The 19,840-nt window shown below is 33.9% G+C and overlaps 1 protein-coding gene across 1 annotated transcript; it reads left to right on the top strand.

Moving 5' to 3' along the window:
- The first annotated feature begins 337 nt into the window (after positions 1–337).
- LOC123557317 (uncharacterized) lies at positions 338–18,013 on the top strand. The gene is made up of 3 exons (XM_045348729.2): positions 338–629; positions 16,938–17,154; positions 17,618–18,013. The coding sequence occupies exons 1-3, from the start codon at positions 417–419 to the stop codon at positions 17,842–17,844; spliced, it is 657 nt and encodes a 218-aa protein (XP_045204664.1). The 5' UTR covers positions 338–416; the 3' UTR covers positions 17,845–18,013.
- The last annotated feature ends 1,827 nt before the right edge of the window (positions 18,014–19,840 follow it).

Genomic DNA, 19,840 nt, shown 5'->3' on the forward strand with positions numbered 1-19,840 from the left:
ATTTACCCATATTTCTAGACATAAAATTTGACAGTTAAGAGAAATGGCATCATGTTTAATTTGCTATTTACTGAATCTTGTCAACGACACTCTTTAATTTGAGGTAAAATAACACTATGCTATCAAAAATGAATAAACTGTTGAACAGACGTAACAATTTTGTGAGCAACCAATCTCGTTCCTCTTCCGGTGGCAGCAAGTAAAAAATAATTTGTCTTGAAATCCGCGAAAGTTTGCTCAGATGTCCGTTACCAAAGCTCGTCAGAAATCATCTCTTCGTGTGGCTGACATCCCTAGGTGTACTGTGGCGCAAAACTATTTATATCAAAGCGTAGTAGCTTGTTTCGTTTTTTTTATTATTTGTAAAGCGGATCTCATAACTCTAAACACTATAAAATTTGGAACATACTAAAGGAATGGCCAAACACGGAGAAATTCTACCAAAAAGGGCGTATATGGATAACCCAGATATTAACTGGAGGTATGGGTCTAAGCCCGACTACCGGAAAGTAAATGAGATATTTATGAGGGAAAGAACAAAAGTACACACAGAAGGATCTTTGGAGAAAATAGTTGAGGATTTAGTCAAGACTTGGGAAATGGAAAGCAGCCACAAGGTCAAGAAACAGGTAAGATAATAAAGGAACTGTAACGGGTCGACCATTTGATAATCGGGGTTGGGGGGGGGGGGGGGGGAAAGGGGGACAGGGGGGGGGGGGGGGGGGGGTTGAGAGAGGGAAGGGTGCAGGCAGTTCCTTGGAAAAAAGTCTGTCTTTGGTTTTGCTTGAAAAAAATTCTGGCAATAACATATTGAAAGAAAACTTCTGACTCCCAACTTACTGAAAAAAAAGTTCCAGGCACCAAGTGAGATTTTCGAAAATTAAAAAATCCATCACTCTAAAAGCCGTATTCTTTGTTTCGAAACAGCTTTTAGATTTAATTTTTTATAATTACAAAATAAGGTTAATATATGTATATATAGTTTGATAGTTTATTTTAATATTTCATTAGGCCAAATGGCCCACGTGGATATGCAATACGTGATATATGGCAAGACAGTATATAATATATACATACAATTGAAGTTAATGTGCGGAGAAGGTTTAAAGTACATTAACATCCTTAATGCGTGATAATATCAATGACTATCAAAATAAATAGTGTCGAAAATTACTTACAAATTACACAATATTGTGACAAATTTTAAGACGAATTTTGTATGAAGTCTGATTCTGTTAATACTTTGTTTCAGAAATAAATATAACACGGTAATGTGTGCAATAACATAACATGATATAACATAACATAACATAACATAACATAACAATCACTTTATTACCTCTAGTTACATGTAACATAACATAAGAGTATACATAAGTAGCATAGAAACCAGAGTACGATTTACCTCACGGGAGGTAAAACGCATCAGCTCGTAAAGTACTTTGGAAAGTAAAATACACTGAGTCGTAAAATACGCTGGAGCTTGAAGTAGATAAGGACGTGAAGCATACCGTGACGAACTTTATTATTTAAATTACAGCCACATATACCATAATGTTGAGTAAATTGATTATAATGCTACATGTCTCATTACATTTTAGTATTTAATTTTTTGTAAAAGCAAAACGTTTGAAAAGTATCCTTTTCAACAATACACCACGGAGGTATTTAGAATAACGGGACGAATTCTAAAACAGGCTATTCCTATGTATAAACTAAAGGATTAAAATTAAATGGTAAGCGAAGACATATAAGCGATATTAAAGAGGATTTGATTGTACTATTTGTTTAAATTTACATTATAAAAATTTCGTACTATGAGTTTGATAATGGAATCATAACATTTGTGATGATTGGAGACATTATATAAAAATTATCCTTGTCAGTATATTCAGAGAGAAGCAGGTTGTCTTGTTTTATTAAAAGTAACATTTTCTATAAATCAAAGCCTTGAGAGTTCCGAAGGGAAGCCAAAACTGGAGATTTTTGATAATCACTTAAATTGATTCTTCCTAAATTCATTACGATTATAGCAATGAAATATCTTGAAATCAAAACCTTCGAAAGTGATGAATATACCTCAAATTCACTGCAAGTTTAACAGGGCAATCTGTAAATCCAAAGTATGCTCAATGCAGAAAGGAGACTACCAGGCAACAAAATTCTGACAAGTGTTTTTTTTCGATGACCACCGTGACCTTGATTGACCTAATGAAGCTAGCAATACATCTTACAAGATTAAGGATTCTATCATTTATCGATCTGAAACCAGTTGGCCTACCAACGGATAGAGTGACAAACATATTCAAACCAATATATCCATGCATGAAAAGTATGAAATTTTGTCTGTCTGAGGTATTTTGTTTGGTAGTAGAAAGTTAAGTGCATACACTTCTTACAATTATTAGACATATAGAATAAAAGAACAATATTATAAATGTAAAAATGAAGAACTGCTCATCTAACCAGACCGCTTCATGTTTAAATACACTGAAAATGTATGAAAGACTATATATTGATCAGTTCATTAAGAATAATTTAAGCAATACTGTTTGTTTTACTGTATTTCATACAGTTTGCATTAGGGATTGAGCCAATGACCCCATGAAAGTCTAGCACCGTACAAATAAGTTCTTTATTTTAGCAAAGTAATTTCTTCACAGCTGAAAATGTCAGATGTTTCAAGTTGTATAATAAATAATCTAAACCAAACACAAACTGCTATGAGTTTGTATAGATTTTTAAATCAAGAAAATGTGCAACCACCTCTAAAAATACAGTGAATCAGTCACAGTGAGTTAATGAGTAACAGTACTGTAACATAAAATGTAGAATGCATTACACTTTGTTTCATGATATTATACATCAATACTAATTGATAAATTCACTAACAAAAGAAATCATTTAAAAGGATAAATTTAACTTGGGAAACTGTACATGTACACCGGTAAAATACAGATATTATACATTATATAATCGTAATATTAAAAGTCTGCAATAAAACCATACAGCTGTCTTCTCTTAATAACACAATTTAACAAGAATATAATCAATAATCGGAGAGAAATATTGGAGAACAGTTCAAGTCAGTAGCCAATGCCAAGTTAAGGTCAAGCCACTGAAAGTGTTTAGTTGAATAGCGAACGGTGCTGAATACATGTATACAGTAGATGCGGGTTAAATAGTGATGTTAAAGTTTTCATAATAGTTATTCATAACAATTTTTTATAATGGTGATTCAGTTATTCATAACAGTTATTTCTAATAGCGATTCAAACATTCAGTGTCATGAATGCGCCTATATATTTCGTTGACAATGCATAAAAATATCTAGTTTAACATTTTATATAAATCTACATAGCTCATTTTTACCGACAAAAGAGTGATTGCTCTAATATTTATGGTCCCGTCCACCATGCCTGGATCTTCGCTTACTCTAAAATATGCCGCTTTGATAAAGAAAAGCAGCGCAAATGCAACATACCTATTTGGGAAGCAATTTTTTTGCTGCGTGGTGGGTTGAAACAAAGTTCTGAGCGCAGTAATTTAGTATATTCATTGAATGGCAAATACAATTTATATTTTTACTTTTAGTTGCCTTTTGCCTATTGTATGCAGATATCAGTCAATGGTATCGATGTGATACCCTCAGTCCTTAGAATTTCGTGTTTCAACCGAAAGAAAAAGTTGTAACGGCATTTTTAGGTAAAAATGTAGAGGTATGGTTTCAGCCCCAAACTAGCTAGCAGAGATCTGTTAAAATTAATTAAAGATATGTACTATGATATGACAAAGGATTTTAAATTTCTGTTAGCTTCCTGTCGATCGAGGAGGCTTTATTGAGAAATCAAGTATTGTCTTATCAAATGGTCACTGTTAACATCTTTATGGTACATTTATTCATGGTTCATTTCTTTTGACATTTTATTCTTTTAAAACTGTATAAAGATTTGGAAAGACAAGTTGGTGGTTTTTATAAAGGACACTTGGATAGTTGTCAAAACATGGAAGGGAAAAGTGTGCAAAATATTTCTTTCAATGTACCAAATGTGGTTACATTTTTCTGTATTGGAGGAATCTTCTACACCACTTGAGAATGTGGCATACGAATGCGTATTATTCAAATGAATATGTTTGCTGTTTGGAAACGTTCACGAACCGGATTTTTAGATCATTTGAAATGTACTCTAGCAACAAAACTGTGAGGACGTTTTTGTTTACACACGATTAACGTTAAAAGTGACTATAAAAAGATATCTTACTTCAGTGTTTATTGGAATAGCTGCAAGTTAAGATCATTGTGCCTTTGGAAAAAATGGAGCTTTTAGAAAAACCAAAACACGGAGTGAGGAGGAAGATTAAAACAAAAGTACCACGATCAAGTAAAAAGACACCTCATTCAGAAATGTCTGTACGAATGGTCATGACGGCGGAACAGGCTACAGCTATCGCTAAAAGTATTCTAGAACGACAAGCGAAACCTAAAGTGTCTCTCATCGAACTTGAATTGCAACGAATGAAAGAAGCAACTAAAACTCGAAAACGCAAAACTTCCGGAGGAGATTCAAAAGACAGTGGAAACAAGAAGAAGAGACAAAAACCAGAGGCGTCATCAACAGAGCAAAAACGCAAACGGGCTACAAAACAGCTCAAAAGAAAAACTTCTTTTGGACAGTTATTATAGCGACATTTTCCTCGACTCCTCTTCATTACCTGCCGAGAAGTTGACCGTAATGTATGAGTGCGACATTTGTTTTAAAGGATTTGGAAGACGAGATAATACGCTGCGACAAAAAAGGTCTGTGCATTCAGACATAGACACAGAAGAGGAGACGATGTCAGACATTTCTGATAAAGACGACAGTTTGGGTTCTAACGATGACGCTGAATTTTCTGAAACTGACGAATCAAACCATGACTCCACGGATGATTTGAATATCGATCCGTGGCATGAAATTGTAGAAGAAGCATTTTTGAAGTGACAGTCGCAATATAATACCAATGTGCATGAGCTTTTGGAGGACAATTCTAAGAGCAGTGAACGAAATTCTAGAAAAAAAACTGTTTTTAACGACATGAAAAGCACATACAGAAAAGCCATGATGAACATTTTTGCTAATAGACTTGTGTGGTTCGACGCTTTAAGGAAAGATCCAACCTATAAAGCTATTAAGGAAACTATAATCCTAAAACTATGATACAGAGGAAGCCTTAAAATATGCCATTCTTAAGCGGAGATTTCTGTTTGATAAAGTACTGAGTGAGTACGAAATTCCGGAGTTAAACGACGACGACGAGGAAGATATGGAACAGAATGCAGACTCAGAGTGAAAGGGTTACATTACGAAACCATTCTGAGCTACGCGGAAAGTTAAAAAAAGTAAAACATTTGTGAACTCGTGGTTGTCGCCATGAACGATATTAGGTATAGTTATGAATCGACCAAAGGTGTCTGTGTGCTTGAATTATAATTGGCTGTATAAAAATATTGTCAAGACGTAACCAAATCATACTCGAATTGTTTGGCAATCAAATTCGTTTGCAACAAAGGTTGTGTAATTACAATCACTCTCATATTTTATAATTTTCGTTTTGTTCACATGCCATCTTTAATTTTAAAGTTTAAAATTAGTTAAAGAAAGACAACCGTCTTCGCTGAATTCTAGGGAAAGCTTTGTTATGATGCGGTTCATGGTTGTGAACACATTTAATCTCTTCATTCCTATGATTCGCTTTGTGAAAATATAGAGTTGGATACTATTCTCCGTCACAGATATTGACAAAATGTTATTTATTATTAACCATTTGTATGAATGAGTTCAAATAAAATGAAAACTGAAAATGCAAAAGTGCTACTTTTTGTGGATTTCCCTTCTCGTTTGGTCTTTACCAGCCATCGTAAAATCTGCCAGCTTGTGTGTATTTATTAAAACATGTTGCTACTCTTTGCATGAAGGTCTACGGAAATCCGTGGCCTTGGTCGAAAGACAGTGGTTGTGCAATCTGTGCAATTTGTCTAATATACTTTACAATTTCCTACTCTTTTCTTAAACTTAAACGTTTGAAGGTGTCGCAAACCGGCGCAAATGATTATGTATGGAACCGGGACGCAAGAAACGACTTGACGCGCAGTAGAATTGGTTCCCGAAAGTCTCCTAATCCAAATGTCCTTTAAGGCATGAAGGAGACCCCCGGAGTCATTCAGGAGACCCACAGAGGCATAAAAAGAAGCCGCGGAGGCACTGAGGAGGCGCTCGGAGGTGCTTTCCCAGTGTCTCTGGATTCCCTCCGTGGTCACAAAACGAATCATAGGAATGAAGAGATTAAATGTGTTCACAACCATGAACCGCATCGTTACAAAGCTTTCCCTAGAATTCAGCGAAGACGGTTGTCTTTCTTTAACTAATTTTAAACTTTAAAATTAAAGATGGCATGTGAACAAAACGAAAATTATAAAATATGAGAGTGATTGTAATTACACAACCTTTGTGGCAAACGAATTTGATTGCCAAACAATTCGAGTATGATTTGGTTACGTCTTGACAATATTTTTATACAGCCAATTATAATTCAAGCACACAGACTCCTTTGGTCGATTCATAACTATACCTAATATCGTTCATGGCGACAACCACGAGTTCTCAAATGTTTTACTTTTTTTTAACTTTCCGCGTAGCTCTGAATGGTTTCGTAATGTAACCCTTTCACTCTGAGTCTGCATTCTGTTCCATATCTTCCTCGTCGTCGTCGTTTAACTCCGGAATTTCGTATTCACTCAGTACTTTATCAAACAGAAATCTCCGCTTAAGAATGGCATATTTTAAGGCTTCCTCTGTATCATAGTTTTAGGATTATAGTTTCCTTAATAGCTTTATAGGTTGGATCTTTCCTTATAGCGTCGAACCACACAAGTCTATTAGCAAAAATGTTCATCATGGCTTTTCTGTATGTGCTTTTCGTGTCCTTAAAAACAGTTTTTCTAGAATTTCGTTCACTGCTCTTAGAATTGTCCTCCAAAAGCTCATGCACATTGGTATTATATTGCGACTGTCACTTCAAAAATGCTTCTTCTACAATTTCATGCCACGGATCGATATTCAAATCATCCGTGGAGTCATGGTTTGATTCGTCAGTTTCAGAAAATTCAGCGTCATCGTTAGAACCCAAACTGTCGTCTTTATCAGAAATGTCTGACATCGTCTCCTCTTCTGTGTCTATGTCTGAATGCACAGACCTTTTATGTCTCAGGATATTATCCCGTCTTCCAAATCCTTTAAAACAAATGTCGCACTCAAACATCACGGTCAACTTCTCGACAGGTAATGAGAAGGAGTCGAGGAAAATGTCGCTATAATAACTGTCCAAAAGAAGTTTTTCTTTTGAGCTGTTTTGTAGCCCGTTTTCGATTTTTCTCTGTTGATGACGCCTCTGGTTTTTGTCTCTTCTTCTTGTTTCCACTGTCTTTTGAATCTCCTCCGGAAATTTTGCGTTTTCGAGTTTTACTTGCTTCTTTCATTCGTTGCAATTCAAGTTCGATGAGAGACACTTTAGGTTTCGCTTGTCGTTCTAGAATACTCCTAGCGATAGCAGTAGCCTGTTCCGCCGTCATGACCATTCGTACAGACATTTCTGAATGAGGTGTCTTTTTACTTGATCGTGGTACTTTTGTTTTAATCTTCCTCCTCACTCCGTGTTTTGGTTTTTCTAAAAGCTCCATTTTTTCCAAAGGCACAATGATCTTAACTTACTGCTATTCCAATAAACACTGAAGAGAGATATCTTTTATAGTCACTTTTATCGTTAATCGTGTGTAAACAAAAACGTCCTCACAGTTTTGTTGCTAGAGTACATTTCAAATGATTTAAAAATCCGGTTCGTGAACGTTTCTAAACAGCAAACACATTCATTTGAATAATACGTATTCGTATGCCACATTCTCAAGTGGTGTAGAAGATTCCTCCAATACAGAAAAATGTAACCACATTTGGTACATTGAAAGAAATATTTTGCACACTTTTCCCTTCCATGTTTTGACAACTATCCAAGTGTCCTTTATATAAACCACCAACTTGTCTTTCCAAATCTTTATACAGTTTTAAAAGAATAAAATGTCAAAAGAAATGAACCATGAATAAATGTACCATAAAGATGTTAACAGTGACCATTTGATAAGACAATACTTGATTTCTCAATAAAGCCTCCTCGATCGACAGGAAGCTAACAGAAATTTAAAATCCTTTGTCATATCATAGTACATTTCTTTAATTAATTTTAACAGATCTCTGCTAGCTAGTTTGGGGCTGAAACCATACCTCTACATTTTTAACTAAAAATGTCGTTACAACGTTTTCTTTCGGTTGAAACACGAAATTCTAAGGACTGAGGGTATGAGACCGATACCATTGACTGATTTCTGCATACAATAGGCAAAAGGCAACTAAAAGTAAAAATATAAATTGTATTTGCCATTCAATGAATATACTAAATTACTGCGCTCAGACCTTTTTTTCAACCCACCACGCAGCAAAAATATTGCTTCTCAAATAGGTATGTTGCATTTGCGCTGCTTTTCTTTATCAAAGCGGCATATTTTATAATAAGCAAAGATCCAGGCATGGTGGACGGGACCATAAATATTAGAGCAATCACCCTAGATACTTTTATGTATTGTCAACGAAATATATAGGCGCATTCATGACACTGAATGTTTGAATCGTTATTAGAAATAACTGTTATGAATAATTGAATCACCATTATAATAAATTGTTATGAATAACTGTTTTGAAAACTTTAACCTCACTATTTAACTCGCATCTTCTGTATACATGTATTTAGCACCGTTCGCTATTCAACGTATTATTACATAATGTAAACATTTTCAGTGGCTTGACCTTAACTTGGCATTGGCTACTGACTTGAAATATTCTCCAATATTTCTCTCCGATTATTGATTATATTCTTGTTAAATTGTGTTATTAAGAGAAGACTGCTGTATTGTTTTATTGCAGACTTTTAATATTACGATTATATAATGTATAATATCTGTATTTTACCGGTGTACATGTACAGTTTCCCATGTTAAATTTATCCTTTTAAAGGATTTGTTTTGTTAGTGAACTTATCAATTAGTATTGATGTATAATATCGTGAAAAAAGTGTAATGCATTCTACATTTTATGTTACAGTACTGTTACTCATTATCTCACTGTGACTGATTCACTGTACTTTTAGAGGTGGTTGCACCTTTTCTTGACTTAAAAAACTATACAAACTCATAGCAGTTTCTTTTTGGTTTAGATTATTTATTATACAACTTGAAACATCTGACATTTTCAGCTGTGAAGAAGTTACTTTGCTAAAATGCTAAAATGGGTAAATAAAGAACTTATTTGTACGGTGCTAGACTTTCATGGGGTCATTGGCTCAATCCCTAATGCAAACTGTATGAAATACAGTAAAACAAACAGTATTGCTTAAATTATTCTTAATGAACTGATCAATATATAGTCTTTCATACAGTTTCAGTGTATTTAAACATGAGGCGGTCTGGTTTGATGAGCAGTTCTACATTTTTAAATTGATGATGTTGTTCTTTTATTCTATATGTCTAATAATTGTAAGAAGTGTAAGCACTTAACTTTCTACTTCCAAACAAAATACCTCAGACAGACAAAATTTCATACTTTTCATGCAGGGATATATTGGTTTGAATATGTTTGTCACTCTATCCGTTGGTAGGCCAACTGGTTTCAGATCGATAAATGATAGAATCCTTTATCTTGTAAGATGCATTGCTAGCTTCATTAGTTCAAATATCAAGGTCACGGTGGTCATCGAAAAAAACCTCCCAAAAAACAACACTTGTCAGAATTTTGTTGCCTGGTAGTCTCCTTTCTGCATTGAGCATACTTTGGATTTACAGATTGCCTTGTTAAACTTGCAGTGAATTTGAGGTATATTCATCACTTTCGAGGGTTTCAAGATATTTCATTGCTATAATCGTAATGAATTTAGGGAGAATATTGATAAGTGATTACCAAAAATCTTCAATTTTGGCTTCCCTTCAGAACTCTCAAGGCTTTGATTTATAGAAAATGTTACTCTTAATAAAACAAGACAAACTGCTTCTCTCTGAATATACTGACAAGGATAATTTTTATATAATGTCTCCAATCATCAAAAATGTTATGACTCTATTATCAAACTCATAGTACGAAATTTTTATAATGTAAATTTAAACAAATAGTACAATCAAATCCTCTTTAATATCGCTTATATGTCTTCGCTTACCATTTAATTTTAATCCTTTAGTTTATACATAGGAATAGCCTGTTTTAGAATTCGTCCCGTTATTCTAAATATCTCCGTGGTGTATTGTTGAAAAGGATACTTTTCAAACGTTTTGCTTTTACAAAAAAAAAAAATACTAAAATGTAATGAGACATGTAGCATTATAATCAATTTACTCAACATTATGGTATATGTGGCTGTAATTTAAATAATAAAGTTCGTCACGGTATGCTTCACGTCCTTATCTAATTCAAGCTCCAGCGTATTTTACGACGCAGTGTATTTTACGTCCCAATGTACTTTACGAGCTGATGCGTTTTACCTCCCAAAGTACTTTAAGACCTGATGCGTTTTACCTCCCGTGAGGTAAATCGTACTCTGGTTTCTATGCTACTTACATATACAATGTTCACATGTTAATAAATTTTTACATGACATGGTACCTTTTGATAAATGATTAATGTTTTGTTAGTGGAGCAAGGGGGAAAGGGGTAAATGCCCTACTGTATCATAAATAAATTTGTAAATGACATATTTGAAACGGAACATAGGTATGGACTGCGTAGGTGGATCGGTAATCTCATTTACAAATAAAGATGAGCAACAGACCGTGATTGCGTCACCGTCTGTGTACTATAATACAATCAATAGCACGTGAATTTCGCAGAAAAGGGAATAATAATAGAATGGAAAGTTACAAATGCTTGTCTCAAAATAAATACGCTGTAAACATGTCAGTATAGTAGGGACATTAGGTGGAAGGGGAATTAATCTAAGGTAAATTTTACATTCATAGATCTAGCTGTATTAAAAAAGAAAAAAATAACATAATATAGAGTCAGTGCATGTGTAGTAATGATCGGAAAAGAAAATTTATACATAACTTTATGTATACATAATTGTCTGTTAAAAACGAAAATAAGGAGAGACTTAATGCGTTACTTAAATTGTCCTTAACAAAACTGATAGGAGTTTCTTCAGCTGACTTGCATTGGTACAAGTTAATAATTCTCTAAATTTGTCAGAATTCGGCCTATTGTAATAGTATCTATTAATGTACTTTCTGCGACCATCATCAAAAATGGGCATTTTAGTAGGTAGTGCTGTTCATCCGCTACATCGTTCGAGCGACAGATTAAACATTTGCGCTCAGTATAATCTACCAGTTTCAACGGGAAAATGGTTATTACCTGTCCTGAATTTAACCATACTTAGGTATTCCTTCCGGTTAAGCTTAATAAAATAATCTTCGAGTTGGACAGTTTCTTTAAATAATAAATAATTTCTGTCTTTATTTGTATTAAGAAGTGAATAATGCCAGTTTTGCGAATTTTGTTCTAAAAAAATGTTTCTTGACTAAATATTGAATTGATTTATTTTGTGTCCTGCTGTAGCCAGATATCATATCTTCCTACTTCATTTAAAATTTCTTTAATCTTATTTATCCATTTTGATTCAAAATTAGGTTTATTTCTCATATATTGATAAATTTTATATGACAATTTATTTTGATTTTCGGTTACAAGTCGATTCCAATAACCAATCATCCTACTCTTAATAGTTATATCGATAGGGTATCTTCCGGTTTCAGCGTACAACATATACAACGGAGTACTTTTTCTTAAATATAATATCCTTCTTAAAAATTCACGATGGATTTTTTCTAGTATTTCTGAACTTTCATATCCCCAAATTTCAGATGAGTATAGCATAATTGGCATAATGGTATGATCAAAAAGTTTAAGTACCAAGTCAAATGGTAAGTTAAGGTTATAAATTCTGCGATAAAGTAAATGTAATGCCTTTTAAGCCTGTCCTGCCAAATGTTTCCTAGTGGTTAAAAAAACTTCCAGATTTAGAAAAGAATGTCCCCAGATATTTGTAAGTTTAAACTATTTCTAGAGGTGTATCTCCAATCCGAAAAGTAAAATTTCTATCGTTTCTTGAGCCAAGTATCAGAACTTTTGTTTTGCTGATGTTTACTTTAAGTTTCCATAAATCACAGTGCTGTATAAAGTCATTTAAACATTTTTGCAGCTTAATTGGGGCATCTGATATTAAAACTGTGTCATCAGCATAGAGAAGAAGTAATATTTTAACATAACTGTCTATTTGGTTAAACGGGTCTCCAAGTCCGATTCCATTGTTATTCTTTTCTTCTAAATAATTTTCTAAATCGTTCAAAAATAGAGAGAACAAAACTGGAGATAAGTTTTCTCCTTAACGGACTCCGCAATTACAGCCAAAAAAGTCAGACTTTACACCATTTTGGGATAAACAAGACTTAATATTTGAGTACATGTTTTTACAATTCTAAAAAAATTTACCGTCTATGTTATTTACTAAAAGTTTTTTCCACAGCCCTACTCTCCAGACAGAGTCAAAGGCCCCAGAGAAGTCTATGAAAAAGCAGAATACTTTCTTTTTTGATTTTCTGAGAATTTCTATCAGCGAGTTCAGGGTAAAAATGTGATCAATTGTCGCGTAATGCTTTCTGAAACCGACTTGATTTTCTTTAATTACTCTATTATCTTCCAAAATGTTATTTAACCTATTGTTAAGGATAGAAGTAAATAGTTTACTAACAGCTAAGTAGAGTTATAGGCCTATAATTCTCCGGTAATGAAGAATCCCCTTTATTTTTAAATATTGGTAGTACAATACCTCTAGACCATTGCGTAGGATATACACCAGTTTCAAATACACGATTAAATAATGCAATATACACTGGTAATAGTTTATCGGCAGAAGATTTAATATATTCGTTAATTATACCATCTATTCCTGCAGCTTTACCATTTTTCAGGGCTTTAATGCACTTTTTAATTTCATCACTAGTTATATTAGAGTTTAGAGAACTATCATTTGTTAAGTCTATATTACGAATCGCATCTAGGTCATCATCATCATCGTGATTATAGTTTTCACTTGCTTGTTTAAAGTAGTCATGCAAAGCATCTAAAGATGGGGTTTGTACTGATTTAAATACCTCCAATAATCTTTTGGAGACCTACTTTGTAATTTTCTTAGTTTTAATTCTTTATTTCTATTATATATATTAATGTATTTATTCATTATTTTCTTATAATTTTTACATGCATTATTAAGTATTAATCTATTTTCCTCTGAAGGATTTTTACTATACTTTTTACGAAGTTTATTGCAGTATTTTCTCGCTTTTTTTGCACTCTGAACCATACCAAGGTTTCCCATTGTTGTAAACAGACTTATCACTTTGTCTTGTTGATTTAAACGAAATTTTTGCACTGTTCAAGTAAATCTTATTTAACTGCTCTGTAATGCTATCTAATTTTCCTTGAATATTAACTTGATCAGTACATGTATTTTCGATCTGCCCCAGTAATTCATTTATACTAGTATCTGATTTATTACATACAAAATTATCTGCTAGCCTACTGTCCCATTTTGGTACACTAGTTTTATTTTTCACATTTTTAATCTTAACTTCATGCTTAATATTTAATGCACAGTGCAATAATGAATGGCCACCAGAATGTAAGGTATCTAGGTCAACAATGCTAAATTCGTTTAATAACTTGTATCCCTTTAAATAAGTCAGAACATAATCTATAACCGATCTATCTCTGAATGTCATTTTGCCAACATTGCTGTCAGCGCCACATCTACCATTACATATAACAAGGTTATTGTTCTTGCAAATATCTATCAATTTAAACCCTTGATTATTTGTTTTCTTATCCCTTGACTTTCTGTAAATTAGGATTTTATGAAAAAGCATTTGCGCTCTTTGGTCAATAAACTGGGCTGCATCATTATTAATTCCAAAAAGGTCAATCAAATAGTTATAAAATACTGTAAAATCGTGCATTTCTGCAGTCTGTGCATTATAATTCCCGAGTAAATAAACATATTCAAATCGGTTACACATATCAGAAATTTCATTTTCAAATAGCTCAAATTCATCGTTATAGAAACGAGACTGTACCAAATATTATATCGTCCTCCAGACCTGTACTTTTAGTGTTTAATCTTAACCAAAATAAGTAGCCGGACTGAGAGTTCATGACCTCTATATATGGAAATATATCATTTCTTATAAATGCTCCGAGTCCACCAGATTTTCGTATTGTCTTTTGTTTCTTTGGGATATTTACAATAGAATAGCCATCTAAGTAAATATGGTCAAAAATATCAAGTTTTGTTTCTGTTACTAAAAGTAAGTCATATTGTTTAACAGTTTCAGAGAATTCTGGGTATTTTATTCGCCTTTTCACGCCACAAACATTCAAACAACCGATTTTAATGTTTTCCACATCATGGTTAACACAAAAACTGTTCAGAGCATCTCCCCTGGAGCCCTAAGTATTGTTTTTTGACGTAAGGTCAACTGCTTCACTATTACTTAAATCCGCACTTACAGCATTATGGGTTGGCGTCACTTGCACTGTCGAAACAAAGTTATGTCTTTCTTGCTGTGAGGCATACTCGCGCATAGACTGTCTGTACGGGTCATCTGTTTCCGACGATGAATCAAAAGACGCTCTCATCTCCGAGTCACTTCCGGTTCCGGAATTGTCGTCTGATTGCGATTCCGCTAACACGCCATAACGATTGCGTGTTGCCGCTGGTTCAGCGTTCATTCGCTGATGCGATGTACTCTGTTGTTTATCCTGACGTTTTCTCGGCCTATAGTCAGATTCTTGCGTGCCGACGTCCCTAGACTGTTTTATAATATCACGCCATTGAGGAAACTCATCCTGGACAACTTTTTTCCTGACTATTAGTTTAGCTGGATAGCCAGTATGTACAGTTTTAGGTGGATTTTTGGCTCTCTCCGTTTTATATCTAGGCCATATACGGGACCTGGCTTCAAGAATCTCGTTCGGATAATCTCGGTTAATGCCAATGTTTGTTTTGCCTTCAAATCTAAATGCACACGAGATTATTTTTTCGACATCACGATGATCTCTAAAACAGACTATAACAGTGTATAATCGGTCTTGTTTTTCCACGCACCGGTGCGCCGAGACCGTGAGCTTTTTGTATACAAATATCACTTGGGTCAATTTCTAGTTCATTTTTGATAAATGTTTTGACAATCGATTCACAATCTTCAGTTAGATTAATTTCATGTATGCCGCGAAAACTAAATTGTTTCGTCGACTGCGCGCCTCAGCATCAATACCTTTGTATTTCAGGGTTTTCCCTAAAATGATTACCACATATATAATTGTCTTTATTAGCAACATAATCATATATTGATCTTGTCGAAATGAAACACAAGATCAACAAAAATGATTACCACATATATAATTGTCTTTATTAGCAACATAATTATATATTGATCTTGTCGAAATGAAACACAGGATCAACATATAACTCAAAACAAATTAACTTGGGATTTATAAAACACAATATATCATAACATAACACTTTTTCTTCATTATTAAGGAGAAGCAGCATATCAAGTAACGTCTGAATATTTAACCCTTACCCTGCTGAATTTCTAAAATGGACTGGTCCATCATTCAGTTTGGGCAGCATCATTTATTTTTCAAAGGGGTGTACACTGAAAATTTACTGACTGAAAAGCGAACAATGCAGACCATGATCAGCCTGCATGGATGTGCAGGCTGATCTTGGTCTGCATTGGTCGCAAAGGCAGAATCATTTGCAGCAGTGTACCAGATTGATTCTGTGTAAGAGCAGAGAGGTTGGGAAGCACCAATTTTGAGTTCTATATTATATATTTCCTTCTTATTTATAAGACCATGCGATAATTATATCATAAAATATTACTAGAATTCAGCATTTGACTGTTGAAATATTCAAAACTATCTGCAGTTACACTTCCTGCAAAAATATTGCACCCTAATAATGATTTCTACTTAAAATAACCCTTTCCAAGTTTTGTTGAAATCATTTACCTTAAACCTAAAGTAATCGACATCCATAACTGTCAGTGTTGAAATCCGCTAAAATTTCAGGATTTGGCATGCAAAAATAGCATTTTTTTTTGTAACTCTTTATGATAACTTGATGCCCACGGGCAACATGTCGAGCCCACACTTTGTCCCTTAATTGTGACCTTGACCTCTGAGATAGAGTCAGTCTCACCGAGTTAAACATTCATGCAAAATATAAACAAGATTCCTCAATGCATGTCAAAGTTATGGGCCGGATAAGATCTAATATGGCCTTTGACCTCCAACTGTGACCGAGACCTTTGAGATAGGATCCTGGGGTTTGCGCATGACACTCCGTCTCACTAAGGTTAACAATCGTGTCAAATAAAAACAAGATTCCTCAATGCATGTCGAAGTTATTGGCCGGACAAGACCTAACATAACTTTTGACCTCAGACTGTGACCTTGACCTTTAAAATAGGAACCTAGGGTTTGCGCATGATACTCCGTCTCAATGAGGTAAACATTCATGCCAAAGATAAACAAGATTGCTCCATGCATGTCAAAGTTATGGTCCGGACAAACAAATCCGGACGGACGGACGCACTGACGCACGGACACACGCACATACACCGAACAGTCATTTGGAACAGTATGTCTTCACATCCGCATGCGGGCTCGACAAAAATCATTAAGATCACTCTCTCTTTTAACTCTGTAATTCTCCCGATCACTCTTTTCTTTCTCTGTCCATTTTAGGATTGGGGTTCTGTTGACCAAAATGTCTTCTGCATAAAGGTTAACGGTGGAAAAAAGTTCTACCTTGACGACAACATAGAAATTGGCAACTACAATATACTAATGCAAGACAGTATTCTGTATGACGCCAGCAAGGAAACAAACGACTCATCTCACGAATTGTTTAGGAATGTGTTTAAGAGTGGATTCCCATGGGAACTGCTTGAAGTGTATTCAGGTAACTTTTTATGTCGCTAATATTTCATTCTTAAATATTGCACGAAGGTAGTTCTAGTAATTAAACGAAAATCTGCAAATATTTAACTTCAATGCGGCACTATTTGATCCACCAAAATCCGTTACTGGATGTTTCGAAAATTGTGGATTTATTTTCATTTTAAAGGACTTAGGGTTGTAGTTAGATCTTATCGGTTGTTTGAAATATCTTTGAAAATTTTAATTTTTTGACTGAAATATATTTTCACGGTGTAAATTCCTTATGAGAAAAACTGGAACAGTTTTTACATCTTTCCATAGAAATGTTGCCTGCTTTTATGTTCATTAAGATGTGCTTAACGTTTTATAACAATCCAGTCATAGTTTAGTTTTTGGCAATTATTTTATGACATGTTATGCGTAATACTTGGATAAGACATGCCTTGATGTTTTGATACATGATCTGCTCAATGTCAATGTTTTAGGCCCGCCGACTGTAGCGTTCACTTGGCGTCACTGGGGAAAATTTGAAGGAGATTACAAGGGCGTTAAAGCTACGGGAGAGACACTAGAAATGTTTGGAAGTTGTGTTGCGAATGTCAGTGAAGATCTGAAAATCCTCTCAATAGAAGTGTTTTATGATCCCAATATAATGCTGAAGAAGTTAACGGCTACCGGTGAAAAGGTCAAGTGCCCTTTCCATCACTTATAGATAAAATATCGATAATTATAAACAACAGAGAGTTGTGTCTGTTCAAAACCAATAAAACAGTTTATGTATCTAGAACTTTTCTTTGTATCTGATGCACTCATTGAATAACATATTTCTTCAATGCAGTTTATTTTCTGTAGTTCTTTCAAATATACCATGCTCAAGCGAATGCGATCTGTGTTTTTCTGTGCCCGCCTAGACGTTGTGGCAGTCAATAGTGATGCCATATTATTTACTATATAAAGACCTAAGTTTTGATTCATATTGTCACAACAGTTATGTCAAAAGAATGTGATTGTCAAATTTCACAAATTTCTAACATTTTTTACACAATATTAAAACACACATGAAAATGTACAGTGTACTGTAATCAAAGCTGTGTCAGATCCCAAGCAATTTATTAAAAACTGAATAGCGTCGACTATTATAAAATTTGATGACTTGCCATATATCTTAAACCTTGGCTTATACCTGTATAAACGCACAAAAATAACATTTAGTCATTATATTTCCTTTTTACATTTGCATATACTTCAAAAGTATAAGTTTTCTGTCCATAGATAAAGAAACTCATACAATAAACCTTTGGATGTCGATCTTTACCATAAATAGAATATCCTCAAAAAGACCTGCCCACATTAAATCGTAATTCGCCTTTAGATGAAAATACTGTTCTTTAGTTTAAGTTCTAACATACATAAAATAAAAAACTGCGTAGTTCTGTCGATTCAATTTTGAACTTAATCATCAAAAAATGAGATTTAGCTATAATAGATGAATGTTCTTTTTAAAATTTTATTGCCGATTATAAAGCGTCAATTTGTTAATGTTTTAGTGCAATGTAAATGTTAAGTAACTGAATAAGTAACGTCAAAATAACCCTTTATATAGGAAGGCTGCTATCTGAGACAGGGATATCATCCTCTCAAATGAAAAATATTTGTGCAATTGGAATCAAAAGTTAATCTGTGTCTTTATAGTATGCATAAATCCATACCATTTGAGGTTCTATCAAGTCATGTTAAATTTCCTGATATTTAATTTTGAACATGATATGAAGTCATTTCTACTCGAGAAGAACATGTTCTTTGGTCTGCAAAGAAAGTTTGCATTAAATGATGTAAAATGGTGAATAGTTTTATACATACGCATGAAGGCACATGTCTCCTTATCTTCGTCAGAAAATCGGCATTCTCAAACCATATGAAAAAGTCTGATGAGTGAATAAAAAAAAATGTTAAAGATGTAATAAGTGCATCTGTAAATTACATTTTTTTTGTCAGTTGATTTAATAAAATGTAGAAAATCCTCATCAAATGTATTTAACTTGACAAAACATAAAAGATAACCGTATATATAGAACTGCATTTACATCTAAATTAGTAACTGTCATTTGTTAAAAGAAATGCAAGATCTTTTGATAGAACAAATGTTGTACATATTCATTGTGTAACTATACATTAAGCGTTGACACAACTATTTATATGTTCATATAGATACTGTATGGTAATTGTTCATTTTTAGGGACGTAATATAACTTTAAGGAACAATGATAAATATGCTTACTTTTTGCTATCCTATCCAAGAAAATAAACGAGCAATAAATGTGCAGCCAACTGACGTTTGTTCTAATTTTATTGCAGCGTTTTCTTTTATACATTTTCATTTAATAGGTGAAGATGAAATATTTTACATAATTTTGAAATCTTTGTACAGCGGACGCGGATGTGAATATTTAAATTTCTTTATGTAATAAAGAATTCTCATATTATTATATATCCGAAAATCAACCTACTTTGTCAAGCTTTAAAGCCATTACAGAGGCGTAGCATAATCAGTTTTGCCCCTATTTTCAGCTTGTTTTCTGTCTGTCTTGTATTTTGTGTTGCGTATGTTGTCTTGTTTGTTGTTAGCGTTTCTTTCCTGTTTCTCCTTACTCCCCCTATCGCCCCGTCCTTTCCCCTTGCATTTGCGCTCCCTTGCTTTGGCATCCCCT

This window comes from Mercenaria mercenaria, chromosome 5 (assembly GCF_021730395.1).
Source record: "Mercenaria mercenaria strain notata chromosome 5, MADL_Memer_1, whole genome shotgun sequence".
Classification (NCBI taxonomy): domain Eukaryota; kingdom Metazoa; phylum Mollusca; class Bivalvia; order Venerida; family Veneridae; genus Mercenaria; species Mercenaria mercenaria.